The sequence below is a fragment of the Cryptotermes secundus genome, unplaced genomic scaffold, assembly GCF_002891405.2.
Source record: "Cryptotermes secundus unplaced genomic scaffold, Csec_1.0 scaffold17, whole genome shotgun sequence".
NCBI classification, from domain to species: domain Eukaryota; kingdom Metazoa; phylum Arthropoda; class Insecta; order Blattodea; family Kalotermitidae; genus Cryptotermes; species Cryptotermes secundus.
Window position 1 is genome coordinate 77,974 of NW_019729207.1, and position 18,993 is coordinate 96,966.

The window sequence follows — 18,993 nt, forward strand, 5'->3', positions numbered from 1 at the left end:
CCCCCCCCCTTGGCACTACAGCCCCACTGAGTCTAGGCCTACCTCCATGAACTTCTCAGTTCCTTCGGTTTTTTTCTAGATCTTACACATTCGGTAGGACTCCTTGGGCGGGTGATCAGCTTGTCGCAAGGCCTCTACCTGTACACAAACACAGAAAAACGCACACAAACTAAACATCCATGCCCTCAGTGGGATTCGAAGCCACGATCCCGGTTTCCAAGCGAGCGAAGACAGTACATGCCTTAGACCGTTGGGCTACCGTGACCGGCTACTCCTTATGATTAGTATCATAATATTATTTAAGTGATTTTAAATAAAGAGCTGGCCGCTTCTCCACTTCTTCTATAAGCGTTTTGACGCTTTGATCCCACAAACTACAACTAGAAGAATCAGAGCGAGCGCGAAGACAGGCATGAAAAGACACAACCTGTTGACTGGGGGGTCAAACCGTGCACGATTTCCAGTTGTATGTGTGCGCACTTCCATAACAGCTCATGTACACCGGCGTTCTCAACAACAGTTGGGTCGGCGGGCAGATGAGGTAGAACCCAACTGCTGGAACATCTATCGTGATGTGTGCGCACTCCCATAAACAGCTCATGTACACAACAGTGTACAACAACAGTTGGGTCGGCGAGCAGTTGAGGTAGAACCCAACTGCTCACCGACTGTTGCAACATCTATCGTGATGTGTGCGCACTCCCATAAACAGCTCATGTACACAACAGTGTACAACAACAGTTGGGTCGGCGAGCAGTTGAGGTAGAACCCAACTGCTCACCGACTGTTGCAACATCTATCGTGATGTGTGCGCACTCCCATAAACAGCTCATGTACACAACAGTGTACAACAACAGTTGGGTCGGCGAGCAGTTGAGGTAGAACCCAACTGCTCACCGACTGCTGGAACCACTATCGTGATGTGTGTGCACTCCCATTAAACGCAATGTTTCTCGGCGACGTGCAAAACTATCGGCCAACTAAAAATTGCATGTGAGCGCTAGGCCTAAGACGCCAACAAATAAAGATCGATTTTTTAGACCTGACCAGTGGGATGCGCATTAAAAATATGATTACCGGCGAAACTCTGGGTGCAGCTGCAGTGTACTGAAGTGAGTGGAGGATGACGTATGGTAAACTAAAGCCTTCCTACAACCCATACATTCCCCTACGTTGCGTATCTCACGTCGCAGGGTCGACCAAATCCACTGCGCATTCCGACGAGAACGGCCAAGCCTAAAAACACAGACAGTACAAGCAAAAGCCACGAGACCAAACAGTTCTAGAAACTCAAAAGGGAAATAAACACACCCCTTTCAACTGGCCGTCATTCTACCTGAATAAAAGTTACATGATGTTTTAAAATTAGACAACTTCAATTACGTCAAATTGACCTCATCGTTTGAATAATATTCTTACGCGCCAGAACGTGTCAAGGGACTCGCTGATAAGTAAGAGAGATGGTGACGTCACAATTAACTCATCCTTTAATCTCTTGTGCGAGGTACATGTTCATGTACAAAACGAAGAGAGGTCAAATTACGCAAAACTTAACTCATCTTCAAAACAGTTCCATTAAGCAAACCCCTCCCTCAACACAACAAACTCTTCATTTCGGGTACCCATTCCTCTGGAATGTCACGAAGTGTACCCTAGAACAAGTTCAACAGCTTTCCTCCATCTTCACGATCGAAAAATATGCCCAAGCAAGTACCCATCAAGAAGCTCTGATGGCTACTTCTTGCCAACTGCCTTACTCTTAGATCGAGGACAAATGTTCTTCCCAAATGTCGGTAAACATCCCAGAAGACAGTTGGGTAAATGCGCATATTTCGAATGCTTAAGGTAGAAGCCTTTTTAACAGACTCGTGAACCACTACACCATCGTTGCGTTCATGTCCGGTATGAGGATTGGTACTGACTGTAGCATGTAAAACCGTCAAAGATATCCGCGCCATCGCTAGGCAACTGCCAATAACAACAGAGGGACTGTAGGAGGCGGTGCTCATCTCCAGCAAACGTGGAAGTTATGGGTACATGGAACTGCATTTCCACTCCGCCGTACGCCTTCACGGCGTGGTGCTTAACCATACAACTATATCTTCTTCCCCATTTAGGCGAAAAACGATTTTGGTAAAAGGCAAAGCTATTACTCTAACGGGCCGTGGAGGCGTCGAGGCTCCCACATTTTTTCTAGACATTCGGCTCACAGATGGCGGTGAGGTTAAGTAAAGCTATCCCTGTAACAGGCCGTGGAGTTCCAAAGGGTTGTGAGACGTCGAGGCTCCCACATGTTCTAGACAATTAGCTCAAAGTTGGCGGTGAGGTTAAGTAAAGCTATCCCTGTAACAGGCCATGGAGGACCATAGGGATGTGAGACATCGAGGCTCCCACATGTTCTAGACAATCGGCTCAAAGATGGCGGTGAGGTTTAAGTAAAGCTATCCCTGTAACAGGCCGTGGAAGACCATAGGGTTGTGAGACGTCGAGGTTTCCACATATTATAGACAATCGCCTCATTGGTGACGGTAAGGTCAGTCCTTACGCGCCGCTCTTTACCTCCCGGGAAGGTTCCTGGTACTCATTTCTGTTAGAGGTTGAGTCGACATCACGATCTAAGTGCGGCTGGAAGGATTAGGTAAACCGAAAACTCCAATGACCTCATCACGAATCGAACCTGCGACCTTCTGGCTTCTAGCATAGTGTCTCGATGGATCGATTTCGGTACAAATCCGATTTCTACAACTGTCATGCGATGGACGCTCATTTATTTCGCCCTAAAAATTACGCAATGATATTTCCTTTCAAGGCAGGCAGGAAATCCATTGCACATACTGGATGCCCGTGTAGGCAGACAGGCAGCCAACAAATCGCGGTCAAGGTGCCAGTCAGCAGCAGGTGGCGCCAGTGAGCCGCCCGACAAGTACCGCGCCACCTCAGTAACCCCATCACAAAAACATTGACCTTTTCAACCGATGACAATAGGCGACATTCGCGTTTCCCCCCGCGAGCAAAACGTCGTGACATTTGAAACGCGAGACCAAGTACAATGCGCATGCCTAGTACGTCACTTTCCCCGTTTTCAATGTATAGCAAACCTTCGCTAATATGAGTCAATGCGGGAGGGGGTCATACGCATTAAGGAAGCAAAAGATATGCAAAAATAAAAACTTGGAAAAAGATTAAAATGGAAAATTTAATAATATTGCTATTTGTAATAAAAAATATAAAAATATGGGTGCAGCAATTTCTTCCTCTGTCAGAAGCTGAAATCCATGGTCTCATTCTTCCAGCTGAAGCCAATCTTTGATATTTTCTTGCATACATTGAGCCCCTCCAACTGTCTTCAACATAGTCTCAAAGTCCTCTTGCTCCTAGATCCAATCTCCCTCTTAATGCATGAAAACAATTGTGAACAGAATTTTTCATATCCCCATAACCGAATCGAGTGTAGCCGGATTATCGAGGGTCTACTTTAACTTAAAATCGCAAAATTTGAAAAATTAGATACACGATGGTAATTTGGGGGCTTCCAAATTAAGGGCTTTAATTCTGATTAATTTAAATCAGGAGCGCTGCATGAAAAGCACGCAGTCTTCAGGCTCAATTTATGGGACACCTTCACGAGACAGGGCTATTTATGAGAACTACACAATCACACAGATACACTGTGTGGACAGAATGCACAGTTCAGATCGCACCTCACAGAAAACGCAGTACGTCTCCGCTACAAAGCCCAACCGGTTAATGCTGTTTAGGGAGACAGTCACTGTTTACTGTGAGAACCATACGGAACACACAAATACACTGTGTGGGCAGAATGCAGAGTTCAGTTCGTACGTCACAAGAAACACATTACGTCTCCGCTACAAAGCCCAACCGGTTAATGCTGTTTAGGGAAACAGTCGCTGTTTACTGTGAGAACCATACGGAACACACAAATACACTGTGTGGGCAGAATGCAGAGTTTCAGTATGTTAAAGCAGGTGGTACAGACAGTAACCACTATGCGCCGAAAGAATAAAACGGTCACCATTCCAACCAGCACACTCTTTTCTCATTGTAGCGGCTAAACTCGATTGGGACGGAACATCAGAGCTTCCCAGACTTCTATTTCCATTTCCGAATGACCAGCTAATCTCAATCATTTTAAAGTGAAAAATGGGGAGACATGTATATCGTACAGAACTGCAAATTAGTTGGGACCACAATTTCATGTCGTCTAGACATAAACAAAAGACAGACCCGCCAATAATCATCATCGTAACTTGCTCCCATTACCACTGCGCCCCGTGGACCGGTGCACAACGAACCGACTGCATTATTAGTTCCAGGGACCCCAAAAAAATAGAATTTCTTATGCCTTTATTACAGTAATTCTCCATTAACCACATCCCTTCCCTCCGAGCTTTATCACGGCTTATTATTAGTCACCAATTACATATCTATATGATGATGCCTCGTCGAAGAGGAATAAAATTACGTCAGACAGTTGTTGAGGCAACTTTTTGGAAGCAATTACGAATTCCCGTTGAAATTTTCACTGACGTCCAAGCCAGAGCACAAAAAGCAACGAGGCTGTGGACAATGAGGAGCGAGAGATATTAAATATTCGTTCAGCAACAAATAATAAAAATAAATAATGATCTGGTAGTGAAAACAGGGGAATGCTTAAAAATGGCAGACCTCAGATTCGATACTATTACGAGAACAAAAGGCAGGCTTAATTTAGATGGTTATATTGTCACGAAATATGTGTGACTATAGACGGGGTGTGGATTGGATACTGAATTTATTAAATACTTATATACACGACACGTAAGTACAAGTAATTACAGAGCAATTCACCTCAGCACCCGCTATGCGTTACTATATGAAAGCCTGCTACGAAACTCCTTGCATTTGCCCCCACACACTGTTTCTCTCTCTCATGCGATTCTCAAAATAAAAGCAGATTATTTCCTTCAGCAGGATTAACAAATCGAACTTCGTAAGAGGGTCGGTGTGTTTCTGTGAGGCCTATATCTGAACTTCGTGCTTACATGGGTCAATAAGTTAGTGAAGGCAAGGCAGCAGCCACTTCACGGCCGGTATCCACTGGAGAGGTGGCTGAGAGGACCCCAGTGCCGGTCGGGAGAAGAAAAATTTCCTGTCCGTTCTGGAAATCGAACCCCGGTACCTTGCTTGTCTACCCCGTCGCCTACTCATTACATCGACTGCCCCATATGGTTACTATATGTACCGGCATCTTTATTATTAAGTACATTCTGCCCAGAGTATATTTCTGTTCTGTATGATTCTCAAAAATAAACAGCGACTGTTTCCCTAAACAGCATTAACCGGTTGGGCTTTGTAGCTGAGAAGTAATGTGTTTCCTGTGAGGTACGTACTGCACTCTGCATTCTCCCCACAGTGTATTTATGTGTTCCGTATGGTTCTCACAAAAACAGCGATTATTTCCCTAAATAGCATTAACCGGTTGGTCTCTGTAGCAGAGGCGTAATGTGTTTCCTGTGAGGTACGGACTGAACGCTGCATTCTGCCCACACAGTGTATTTGTGTGTTCTGTATGGTTCTCACAATAAACAGCGACTGTTTCCCTAAACAGCATTAACCGGTTGGGCTCTGTAGCGGAGACGTAATGTGTTTCCTGTGAGGTACGAACTGAACACTGCATTCTGCCCACACAGAGGATTTGTGTGTTCCATATAAAACAAAAAAAAAATTTAAAAATCCGATCATATGCTCTATCTTTACCAGAAGGACAAGCGGGCACTGCCTGGGAACCTTCAAAATCGGAGATATAGTTTCTAACCCCCCCCCTTCTTCTCTCTCTCTCTCTCTCTCTCTGCCCCCACACGGTGTATTTGTGTGTTCCGTATGGTTCTCACAGTAAACAGCGACTGTTTCCCTAAACAGAATTAACCGGTTGGGCTCTGTAGCGGAGATGTAATGTGTTTCCTGTGAGGTACGAACTGGATTTATAAACAGGTCTGAGGATGAATGTGGTGCCTCGGTGGTTTAATAAAAAAAATCGTAACAGGATCACGCTTATCAACGTTTAGGCGGAATGTGCTTCCTCCTTCTTCAGGGTAGAAACGATCACTCTTCTAATTCTATCTGTATGATGGGAATTACATGCTAGTACACGACGTCATATCCCAGAAGACAGCCTCATGAGAACGTCAAATCTGACGAAAGGTATTACCTAACGTTAAAGTGGTACACATAATTACCACTGCCCTATAATGCGTTTGAAGGTGTAATTCGGATTGACGTACTGTAGTCGGGCCGATGACATGCCTGAGAGTGTGAATGGTGACTTAGGAATTTGACCTAAAGAGAGCCGAATAAATCAATAGACGCAGCAGCGTTCGCGTCTGGTCGCGTCGCGCCGTGACAGCTGCCTGGCGCCGGCCGCCCTTGCTCACACGCAGTATATCCTTCGGATCAGCTCCCGGAGAGGCCGGCCATCATGAAGCAAACCGGAAAGTGGCCCGACAATGATGAGAACGTCCCGCCACCAGCTGTAACACTTATTTAGGGCCGCGCCATAGCTCAAGCGGTTAGTCGCCGGCTTCCCACCGCAGCGGCCCGGGTTCGATCCCGGGTCTGGTCAAGTGGGATTTGTGTTGGACAAAGTGGCGCTGGGGGCAGGTTTTCTCCGAGTACTTCGGTTTCCCATGCCAATCTTCATTCCACCAATTGCTCCACAATCACCCTCACCTATCATCTTGGGCTGGTACAGCAGGCCAGAAGCGGCCGCAGTACAAGAGACTTAGTCCCACCCCACTAGCAATAAAAAAAACCTTTATTTAACGACGCTTGTCCCTAATATTTACGTTCCTGGAGAGAGTTCTTATAGCTAAATTTCCTAACACGAATCTCCATTTGACCCCGCGGAAATCCCGCCGGCACCCATTGGATAAAAGGCTCGGTGGGTCCCAAAGCCGGTCAGGAAGTTCTGTAGAAAAAACAATGTTTTCTTTCCCTATCAGGATTCGAACCCCAGCCCTCCAAGCCCGTCGCTATATCGACTGAGCTATCTCGAATCCCTATACGATAACATGTAACTCAGTCCAGCACAGAAGCTACACAGGATTGTTATCGCCGTATTTGTTTCGGCTACTGCACACCTTGACAACAGTGGATTTCACAGTTCAGGCATTCTCTACTCGGTCCGACGCAAGAGACACGACATCGACAGAGCACCGACATGTACGTTATAATTTTGCACAAAGAACTTGGTACGGGAACGTCAGTTTCGAGCACGAAAATTATCAATGACCTGAACAGTGCTCACTAGCCAGAATGAACGCAAACGAATTTGCTGATTCGCGTCAGTTGCATAATTCGGAGAAACCATCCGAGCGCCTCTCGAGAAGTGAGTTTAATTTTGATGAATTTAAATTGGGAGGCCTGCACGAGAAGCACGCAATACCGACTGAAAACTTAGGAGCTATCTCAGCATTTAAGAATTCAGTTCGTACCTCACAGGAAACACATTACGTCTCCGCTACAAAGCCCAACCGGTTAATGCAGTTTAGGGAAACAGTCGCTGTTTACTGTGAGAACCATAAGAGCACACAAATACACCGTGTGGGCAGAATGCAGAGTTTTGGTTGTGTTAAAGCAGGTGGTACATAAAGTAACCACTGGGATTTAAAGGTTAATCAACTTCTTTAAAATCACATTCACGTTTAATTTAACCTAGATATTTCATTTGCTGTGCTCAGAATTCCTACACGAAATCAATTATGAGATCTCACACAAAACGTCACATTTCTTGTCGCACAAACGAACTATTTCATCTCACAACATAGTTAACATAACCAACTAGGCTGGACGTCTCACATTGGTCAAAGTAAGCCAATGGCTTTAAGGCCGCGCCGTAGCTCAAGCGGTTAGTCGCTGACTTCCCATCGCGGCGGCCCGGGTTCGATCCCGGGTCTGGTCAAGTGGGATTTGTGGTGGATAAAGTAGCGCTGGGGCAAGTTTTCTCCGAGTACTTCGGTTTCCCCTGCCAATCTTCATTCCACCAATTGCTCCACAATCACCCTCACCTATCATCTGGGGCTCGTACAATAGGCCAGAAGTGGCCGCAATACAAGGGACTTGGTCCCACCCCACTAGCAATGTCTTAATATTCATAATAGTACTGCATTTCATGGTAGGATGCGAATGCTGTTTCTCTGACTTAGAAGAACAAGGAACGCACGGCCGTCCATGACGACGACTTGACTTACCTTCTCCATTGGTGGTGAGGGACCCGTGGCACTGCACTGCTGGGCACTGTCCTTCGCTTGGTGCTCTGTCTGAAACAAAGAACGCCAACCTGTGAGCACGCCTTAAAGCTATGCATGGCGCGTGGCGATACACACTTAGCTACAATCTGAAGGGCACAAGTTCTTCTGGGTTGCAATGCCCCATAGCTCCGAGGGAGCCCGATAATTCCAGAGGAACATCTTATCTACATCTCAGCGTCAGATTTTCAGGATGCCCCTTTGAGGCGCCCATGGACTAATCACTATGTTTTCTAAACATATCGTGCTCCACGGACTGAAAAACAGAGTCCAGACACGATTATAGATCGAAAACATATGGGTTCTTAGAGAGCACGAATATAGTATAGTGCCAACGGCTAAAAATATACACAAGTGTCGTATTATTAAGAACGATGTTCTACAGAGGTGACTGCCGCTTTGCGTGTGACTAACAGCGTCGGATGGTAGAATAACTGGTAAATGAAGAAATCAGAAAGGATCAGGAAGGCATCGGTCGTGGCCTAACCCAGGTACTTATCACGACACTTACCTGGAGTGACTGAGACAAATCAAGAAAAAACTTCAGTCAGAATAACCGGTGTCGCGGCCGGGATTCGAGCCAATTGTCATCATGCGTTACCGTTAGCAGACTGGTCTTTCAAATCGAGACGCAGTTTCCTGTCAGACAGAGAGTGAATTTCTAAATATTAGCCCCCTTACTGGCCCCAAAGGGGCGAGCCAGAGCCAGCTTACTCTGCCTGCTAGGGCTGCCTGGGTGAAACACGCGAAATCGCAACCGTTTTAACGTAACAGGTACTCTTCGGCGCGGAAAGAACTACAACAGCCAGAAGGAAATATGAAAAGAATTACAGCAGACAGAAGGTCGCACGGAGAGAACTACAGTAGTCAGAAGAAAATACGGAAGGAACTACAGGAGCCACAAGGAAACACGGAAAGAACTACAACAGCCAAAACTAAATACGGAAAGAATTACAGTAGACAGAAGGACCTACAGAAACAACTACAGGAGCCAAAAGGAAATACAAAAGGAACTACAGGAACCACAATATACGAAGGTATAATTTTGCCTGTGGTTCTGTATGGGTGTGAAACTTGGGCTCTGACATTGAGGGAGGAACACAGACTGAGGGTGTTTGAGAACAGGGTGCTGGGGAGAATATTTGAACTGAAGAGAGATGAAGTGACGGGAGGTTGGAGAAAACTGCATAATGAGGAGCTTCATAACTTGTACTCTTCTCCGAGTATAATTACAATGACCAAATCAAGGAGGATGAGATGGGCAGGGCATGTAGCACGAATGGGAGAGGAGGAATGCATATAGGATACTGGTGGAAAAGCCAGAAGGAAAGAAACCTCTAGCAAGACCAAGAATTAGGTGGGTGGATAATATTAAAATGGATCTTTGAGAAACAGGATTGATCTGGCTCAGGATAGGTGGAGGGTTCTTGAGAACACAGTAATGAACCTTCGGGTACCATAAAATGCTGGGAAGTTCTTGAATAGGTGCACAACTGCCGGCTTCCCAAGAAGGGCTCCGTTTCATGGAGTTACGGACATTACTTTCGGTAGTCTTAGAATTCTATTCACATTTACGTGCTGTTTCAAATGTATTCCTTTACCACTTACGGGTTATAACGCAGTGTAAAGTAAGATTTAACTAATTTAGAACTACGCCATGAAGACGTATGGGGAGTGGCTATATAAATCCACATTTTCTTGCCCTCGGCTCTAGTTATGTGTGAGTGCTCAGCTTCACGTCCCTGCCGCTTTACCCACGAACTCATTGCATAGGAGGCTGGGTAGGCACCAGAGCCGCTCTGGACGCTGCGGAGAAGAGAAAATTTTTGACCCTACCGGGACTCGAATTTCAACCCCTCGGTTGTCGAACCCATAGCCAGTTGCTACATCAACTCCGCTATCCCGGCTCCATGTACTCCGTTAAAATTCAACCGACGTTTCGGTGGAATATATTCTCTCCATCTTCAGGAAGATACCAGAGTGAAAGCAGGTGGAAACCAGAGCTACGGGGTTATACCCCAAAAGACAGTAACAATTCATAACCACCGTTGTCATAGCTTCAAATCTTACATACTCCTATCATGTTCTCAAGTATGTAGCAGGCCGCAGACTTTTACAAGTTTTTAATTTTCCGCGCACTTATCTTAGCTCTGGTTATGCAAGCTTCTGCTTAAAGCAGAAACAAATCACAAGTGACTCTTGACGTACGTCTAACACATGCTCTCAACCAAACATCGCGTGTTACTTCAAGCTTCCAAACGCGCTACTTTATCTCAGTGGCCTGGCCTCTACAGCCGTGCATTTACATACGGTAAAGAAACAATAGTGAATTCAATTTTACTGTAGATACTCAAAGATTTCCCGTGACTTTAGGGGGAGGGGGCCGATTTCTGAAGTCATTTTGGGTGAAAATGTTACATCCACACGTACCCTATTGTCAGCTGTTTCGGAGGTGTGTGTGTGTTAGATGTGTAGTTTGCATGATTTGTGTGGTTCTCACACATTTCGTTATGACGAGAACCTTCTTCTGGGACACAACAGCGCGTAGCACGTTGCAAGTCAACCGAAGTTTCGGAAGAATGAGACGAGCAAGAAAGCAGGTGTGAAGAGCGATTAATGTTAAGACTTTCAGGAGTTAGCCAAGTGACGAACACCCGTCCAAGAGAGGAACAAAATATTTAAGGATATACTTTGTAAACTGGGTCTAGCCCATACTGCTGGATGAGTCGGACGTTCATTAAAATAAGACTACGGAATTCAGTTACTAATAAATACACTGCTTGTCCGTTACAAACAACAGCCAGTTAACCCTATAAAGTCCGCTTTAACACATCGAACTTCTGCGTTATGGCCACAGACTGCATGCGTGTTCCGTATGGTTCCCTCAGTAAACAGAAACTGCTTCCCTGAACAGCATTAACCGGTTGGGCTTTGTAGCGGAGACGTAATGTGTTTCCTGTGAGGTACGGACTGAACTCTGCATTCTGCCCACACAGTGTATTTGTGTGTTCCATATGGTTCTCACGATAAACAGCGACTGTTTCCCTACACAGCATTAAACGGTTGGGCATTGTAGCGCTGATGTAATGTGTTTCCTGTGAGGTACGAACTGAATCTTTATATACTACTCAGGAGAAATTCAGTTTTTAAAGTCAGTGTTATGTTACGATCGGAGGTTAGTCGGTCAGTCTGTCTTGGTATCATGCACCCATCTGGGGCCCCAAGACAAAACTTTTATAACTGTCAGAGACAGTTGCAGGTTTGCTCTTGTGGGGCGCCCTCTCTAACGAGATGACGGGTACGTCGTTTACTGCTGCTGCTGGTGCGTTATTCTGGCCATCATGGGACACTTCATTGTTAAGTCAAACAGTTACAAGTCTGCTGCAAGGCTTAACGTCGTTTTGATATTGATTAGCGGCAGGATCAAGCACTGTTATTTTCGTAGTGTTCAAACCGGGCCAAACACTAGCCAAACGATTCCGTCTACTTCCTAAACGTCGGGACTGTGTCCAGAACGAGGCCAAATTACAACGAAGTTCTTCCTTCTAATTTCTAAGCGTCAGAACACGTGCCCTGCTTCTAAATTTTGACACCATGATGAAGTCTTCTTGCTTCCTACGGAGTCCCTCCTGATTCATATTTCCAAGGGAATGTCTCCGCCAACATAAAAAAAGACCGAAAGCCGCGTCGTCACTAAAAGAGCTCGTTGCAGGCTGAGGGTAACACAAGTGTCTCTCTTGTGACGAAGGTGCGGCCTCTGTACATGTTTGTTTGCTGCATACAAGATGGCCTTCCTGCCGGTCTGCAGCCAAGGTCACTAGCTAGGCAAGCACAAGACGTGCCAATGCATTATGCTGAAAAACATGTGGCACCATCTCCGCATTTCAAATAATAATAATAATAATAATAATAATAATAACAATAACAACAACACCGAAGAGGCTTGTTTACACGCAACGTTCTAGAACTGTATTCGGAAACTGCACCGTTCGAATCCCGAACAGGGCACCTGCTCTCTAGATGTATTTCGTGGTTTTCCTCATTATCCTCAGGCATATACTCCGTTAGTATCCCGATTAGGCCAGGACGGTTTCCTTCCAAATCCTTTTCAATTCATCAGCAATCCCATTATCCGAACACAGCGCTAACGTTGTACACTTTTGCAGGACGTGTGGTTCTCACACCGGTGGCTAATGAAGGACACGAACTTCTTGGATACAACGCCGTGTAGCCCGCTGAAAAGTCAACCTGCGTTTCGGAGGGGCATATCACCTCCATCTTCAGGCTTGAATAAGCCGAGCAAGACATCAGCGTGAAAACAGGTGGCTTTACACGACGTTACATTCCTAAGTTCCTACTCCTGTCGGATTTTATTCGAGATGATGACTTTTGTGGGGTTTTTTTTTTCGGCCGCTACTGGTAAATGCCTAGATTATGCCACGGCCGTTTGCTTCCAAATTCATTCCAATTCGTCCTACGATTCGATGATATACAGCGTGAAATAACGACAGCGGCGTTAACTTGAGAATCCGCCATTTTATATTGTCAAAACTGATCTTCTTTGGTGGGTAAATAACACATACAAAACCTCCCGAAGAACTTCAAAAAACGTGCCTGACTATAGATCACTCTTTGTCGGATAGAGGAATTTCTAATCTTTTATAAGAATGTGCTACATAAGGCCGGATGGGCACTGCCTAGGCCTTTTTTGTATTTACAATAATTTTTTCCGCAATAAAAAATCTAATCTTTATGGTTTGCATCCTGCTGTGCATTAGATAAAAGCGTAAATGGGGATAGCAACACAACGTAAATATCTTCAGATGAAGATGAAAACAGATACTGGCGCATCAACATTACTTGTTATGTAAAGGTGATGATGCTACATGTATCGACCTTTGCTAGGTCATCATCAGGCGTTACAAGAAAATCAAACAAAGTTCTTGAATTGTCTCAATATGGATCCGTATGATGATTTGTTGTCACCATTATCATTAGGAAATCCACATTTTGACGAATGTGGACGTGTGATAAACCATACGCACCTTGTTATGTGCGGTTATGTCCTTGATTAAAATAAATTAGAATAAAATAAAGTTCAAACTTATACACTTTTAAAGTACAGAAGTTCAACTCCAGTGAATGGTTTCGTTCTCCAACTTTCATTTCTGTAAGCACTGGGACGCCAAGAGGAGCCGGGATAGAGCAGTCGGTATAGCGACTGGCTACGGGCTGAACAACCGACAGGTCGGAGTTCGAGTCCCGGTAGGGTCAAGAATTTTCTCTTCTCCACGTCGTCCAGACCGGCTCCTAAGTCCACCCAACCTCCTGCCCAGTGGGTACTGCGGGCTCGTTCGCCGGGGCGTGAAGCTAGCCAGTGGCTTCCAACTAGTGCCGAGATCAAGAACACATGGATCTATAGATCCGCTCCCTCATGCGTGTTCATGGCGTAGTGCTTAATGAGTTAAGGGCAGGGACAATTTTTACTTGGAAGCCAAGTGGTTACTGATATGGAGGGGGGGAGTCAATCCCGTGACTACAATCTTGCCTATATAGTGAAGATGTCCCTGCGCTTAATTAATTAAGCAAACTCCATGAAGACGTGTTGCAGAGTGGAGGTATAGTTCCACCATTCATATTCTCGGCACTGGACAGATATGATGGATCAGCCTCACGCCCCAGCCGCTTTGTCTGCGGGGATAGAGCTCCCACTGCCAAGAGCAGTTCTCGTGGTTGATGAAGTTTATTTGCAGGGTTCTCGGGAACCATGGCTTACTTTGAACCGCATGCAAAGTTCTCTATCTGGAAGACTGATGTTGGCATAATTTGCACAGGTGCAACTTCGCAGGCAGTTGAGTATGGTGATGAAGATCTGTCTCCCGAAAATGGTGACGAGTCTGAGTTGTGATGAAGCAAATACATGCGTCTTTTCTATTTATCCGCCGTCGCGTCGTAGCGTCCTGTCTGTCGGGTTCACTTGCCCCAGGCGTCAGCTGGACAAGCGCTCAACGAAGTCCACACTCTGTGTGCAATTGTTCTATGGTCATCACCTGCGGTTTCCGTGATTTCCAGGATTTCGTATTCGGGGCTGCTGTTGGTTGTTGATGTAATTGGGCTGAAATTCGTCTAAATAATATTTTAAAATATCTTGCGTGGAGCCTAGTCAGAATACCTCCACCGCAACCCTGAGAGCCTAGGCTATGAAAACGGAACCCAATGCCTGAACGTATAATTGGGCCACCAAGTCAAAGTCACATTCGACTGGCGGTAAGTCTGTCTGTCCGTCTTGGAGTCGAATATTTCTTCTTGTTCGAAAGTTTCTGTCCTGTCCATGCGGGGCGCTCTCTCTGACGAGAGGACGGGCCTATCATTTGTCAGATTCACAGCAGCATTAAGTCAATTGTCAGTATGTACAATTATTTACATCATATTTGTTATTAACTATTCGTATTGTATAATACATACAAGGCTTTTGTCAGTCCTGACTCAGTACGGCTTATCATGTCCTATCATTAGTAGCTTTCGTTACAACGGCAGTCTACTCACTTGAACGGTCGTAAGACTGACAGCCAAACTGGGCCACCCTATCACTGGGAGACATAAATGCAATAACCCGGTCCCACAGTTTGTGGGGGGGGGAGGTATGGATGCAAGGCTGACAACCTTGTTCTTTAAAAAAAATACTGCTGCAAAATCCAAAGACGTGAAAACCGGATGGTACAATTAGACTAGTATTGCAGAATTTTCCAAGGAAGGCTGTGGCTCAAAATGGGGTGTTTTGATGATGATGATGATGATGTGTTTAAAAATGCAGACCCCCCTCTCCTCTCAGAAAAAACCGTCAGTCAGTCTGCTTTAAAGAGAGAAATCTGTTAACGCTGTTTCGAGAAACAACAGCTGCTTATTGTGGGAAGCGTACGAAAACACATGAATACATTATGTGGACAGAAACATGCGTTTCTTAACGTCAAAGCACGCGGTATACATTCTTACCACTATGCCTTAATGAATGAACTCAAAAGATGGTGTCATTTGAAGCCCCAGTTCGGAAGGAAGCCTGTTGCCCCTACTAGACACTGAGCGCGCAATAGTGAGGGTCAAATCATTGGTGGGAAGCGGAGTGATAGAAAGAAAAGACGATGGAAGAAGACAATGCTAATAATAGGAAGGGACAGAGAAAGAGTACAGGAGGGAAGAATGGTAGTAGAAGTAGCAGCAGAATAATGAGGTAAATGGTGGAATTAAAACGGAGAGATGATAAAAGGTGGATAAATAAGAGAAGGGAGATATACGAAGGATGGAGGCGGCGAATAGCGGGGAACGTGATGAAACAGTAGCAGGAGATGGGAAAGACAAGAGGAGCTGTGTTCCCGAGATTTGAATATATCATTCTGACGGGGATTTCGCATTGTGCACTGCTGGCAGCGTGATGGGTGGCCAGGTGATCGAAGAGTCCCGCCCTTCACGATGTCGACCGACTGGCAGGCGCCTACCCCCCCCCCTCCCAAGGCAACGGACTATCAAAGCATCGCGTAAACAAACCACCGGCAGTGCACGGCTCGTCACAGGGACATGTCGAAACAAACGGCACTTCTTGGTCCCGAATAAATGCTCCAGGATACGGACCGATCTTCTAACCGCCCTCGCCGACTCCACGGGACCGTGGGCCCTCAAGGATCCCAAACGTTTCACTGCCTTGAGATATGATATTCTAACAGCTGTAACTGGCAGTGAGACGTCGAGGCTCCCACATTTTCTAGACAATCGGCTCACAGATGGCGGTGAGGTTAAGTAAAGCTACCCCTGTAACGGGACGTGGAGGCTCCCACATTTTCTAGACAATCGGCTCACATGGCTGTCAGGTCCTTGCAATTAGTTTCTTTTACCTATTTAAGGCCCAGTGGTTACTACATGTACAACCTTCCTTCGACATTAAATAAACTCTGTTATCTTCCCCCAGAGTGTACGAGTACACTTAGTTAGTTAGTTATTGGAGAGGGTGGGTTTCCCCATGCACTTAGACCAGTATTGGTCCATTGTGCTTCCCTCTATGATATTCTACCAGTCTCTACACCCTACCGACATTGGTGCGTACCATCAGTCCCGACCGAGCCAGCGAGTTCGGCCTCTACTGGCTTGGCGGTATCTATAATGCTTCCCCCATCTATCAGAGGCGTTAAAGGCTACTGTTGGGCGGGAAACGTCCTTGAATTTGGCTCAGTGACCTCCTTTGGAGATATGAGGTTCTTTTACGTGCCGTAAAGCTACGACACGGGACCCACGGCTTAAAGTCCCTCCCGGAGGACTTGTTCCCTGAAATTTTCCGCCCTTAAAAATTCCACGACCTCCGCCGGGTTTAAACCCGCGTACCACGAGTCATGAGGTGGGAACGTTACCTCTAGACTACGGAGGCCGCTTACGAGTACACTTGCAACAAGAATTATGGGTCGCGATGTTTTTTATGCCGGCAGTATCGTATCAAGTTCTCAGTGTGTCGTGACCACTACCGTAGCCCTGAGAGTCGCAGGGGGCGACGAAAAGGGAACCCAATTCCTGGGGGTATAACTGGGCAACCCTATTGCGGGGGTGATATATACGGTGACATGGCCCTCCAGGATGCGAGAGTCTCGAATCTGAGACAATAAACTGCGGGGACACGAGAATGTCTGCGCTGGCGAGTGTCAGCAACAATTTTAAACGACATATTCGTCCTCTCCGGACCGCCTCTGTATTCTAGTGATCAGTTTCTGACTACAGATCCAGAAGTCCGGGTTCCATTCCCGGCGCTATCAGATTTTCTGAGAAGTAGTGGGTCTGTAACGGGGTCCACTCAGCCTCGTGAGGATAATTTAGGAATCGAGTAGAAAAGTAGCGGCTCCGGTCTAGAAATCCGAAATTAACGGCCGTGGGGATTCGTTACGTTGACCACGCGACACCTTCTATCCGCTGAAGTTCGCACTAACTTCGCTAACAAGCCGCGGTCGCTCGTTCGATGTAGTTCGCTTACGGACTAAAACGACGGAATTTTTTTTATATACTCGGCCTCTCCTCAGAAAAGGCGCGTCCACATCGACAAACCCGCAACTGTCTGACAGTAACAAACCTCTTGTCTTGACATCAAGACAGACTGGCCGACTAACCGTCGGACATAACATAACTTTAACATTTAAAAGCTGTGTGACTTAACCACTTGGTGAGTGGGTCTGTTCCACGACTGCTAAGCCATCTTAAAACGTGTATCTGTGTTAACTGCAAGAATGTTTCTTTGACAGACTGTTCATTGTGATTTGTCATCGTGCAAGAAAACTGTTGTGACTATTGTACAGTTGTACCATTATGCTTTCTACAGTAAAGCAACGACACACTTACATACTGCTGTATCAACATTTGTTTACTGGCTGCTGACGCTACATGTTTCGACCCTAATGTTGGGTCATCATCAGGCGTATAATAATACTAGTATTAGTTCTTGAATTGCGTCCTAATTCCAGAATACTTGTATCATTATACACCTGATGATTACCCAACATTAGGGTCGAAACATGTAGCGTCAGCAGCCAATAAACAAATGTTGATACAGCAGTACCTATAAAAACACTGTTGTGTAGACTGCCCCCATTATATATATCATATATCCTATGTGTGGCAGGAACCGGGATAGCGACTGGTTACTGGCTGGACGACCGACGGGTCGAAGTTCGAGTCCCGGTGGGGTCAAGAATTTTCACTTCTCCAGGTCGTTCAAACTGGCTCTGGGATCCACCTAACCTATCCAATGGGTACAAGGGGCTCTTTCCCTGGGGGTAAAGCGGCCAAAGCGTGAAGCTGACCACTCACCTCCAACTAGTACCGAGGTCAAGAAAACGCGGGTCTATATATCTACTCCCCATACGCCGTCGTGGCGTAGTGATTGATCAGTTAAGCACAGGGTTTCACCTTTATCCTATATATGATACACAACAGGATTTGTACTATAAAGAACGCCACACTTGTAAGTTTTGAGGTTTTCACGGCGATGACTATGAAGAAAGTCGTCTTCTGGGTTTAGGCACCGTGTATTCTTCGTTTTGGCCGACGTTTCGGAGGAACGTCGGCCAAAACGAAGAATACACGGTGCCTAAACCCAGAAGACGACTTCTTCAACGCCACACTTGTTAGGCAAACCTCAGGAAATCTCTCAGGAAACCTCTACCTCTCGGCATATATTCGCATTTCTTGACCTCCTTTTGTCTTCAACCAATGCTCGATATGGCTCCCAACTGCTACTCTGCGCTTCTTACGCAACCCTTTCTCAAAACTGGACCTTTCACTCTAAAAGAGTAAAGCTACCCCTGTAACAGGCCATGAAGGCCCACACGGTTGTGAGATTATCTATACACCTGGCTCACAGATGGAGGTGAGGCTGTCAGCCTTTCGCGCTGGCCGCTCTTTACCACCAGAAGCTTCCTTGTATCGATTTGTTAGAGGAAGAGTCGACCTCAGGGCCATAGTGCGGCTGGAAGGATTAGGTCAATTGAAAAAAATCCACTTCATCGGGACTCGAACCCGCGACCTTCCGGCTTGTAGCATAGTGCCTCAACCAACTACGCTACCGTGCTTTCACTCTAAAGGCCCCCTAAATTGCCTCTCAAATTCGGATGATCAAAACACCGCGGTCCTCGAGCACAATGGTTCAAATCTTAAAAAAAAA

The 18,993-nt window shown here is 46.0% G+C and overlaps 1 protein-coding gene across 1 annotated transcript in view; it reads right to left on the minus strand.

Annotated features, from left to right (window-relative positions):
- The window catches only part of LOC111865348 (mothers against decapentaplegic homolog 6), a 113,077-nt gene that overhangs the window by 31,470 nt on the left and 62,614 nt on the right, over positions 1 to 18,993 (minus strand). Inside the window, exon 3 of the mRNA XM_023853285.2 lies at positions 8,247 to 8,315. Within this exon, the coding sequence (XP_023709053.1) occupies positions 8,247 to 8,315 (69 nt within the window). The remainder of the gene's footprint in view (positions 1 to 8,246; positions 8,316 to 18,993) is intronic.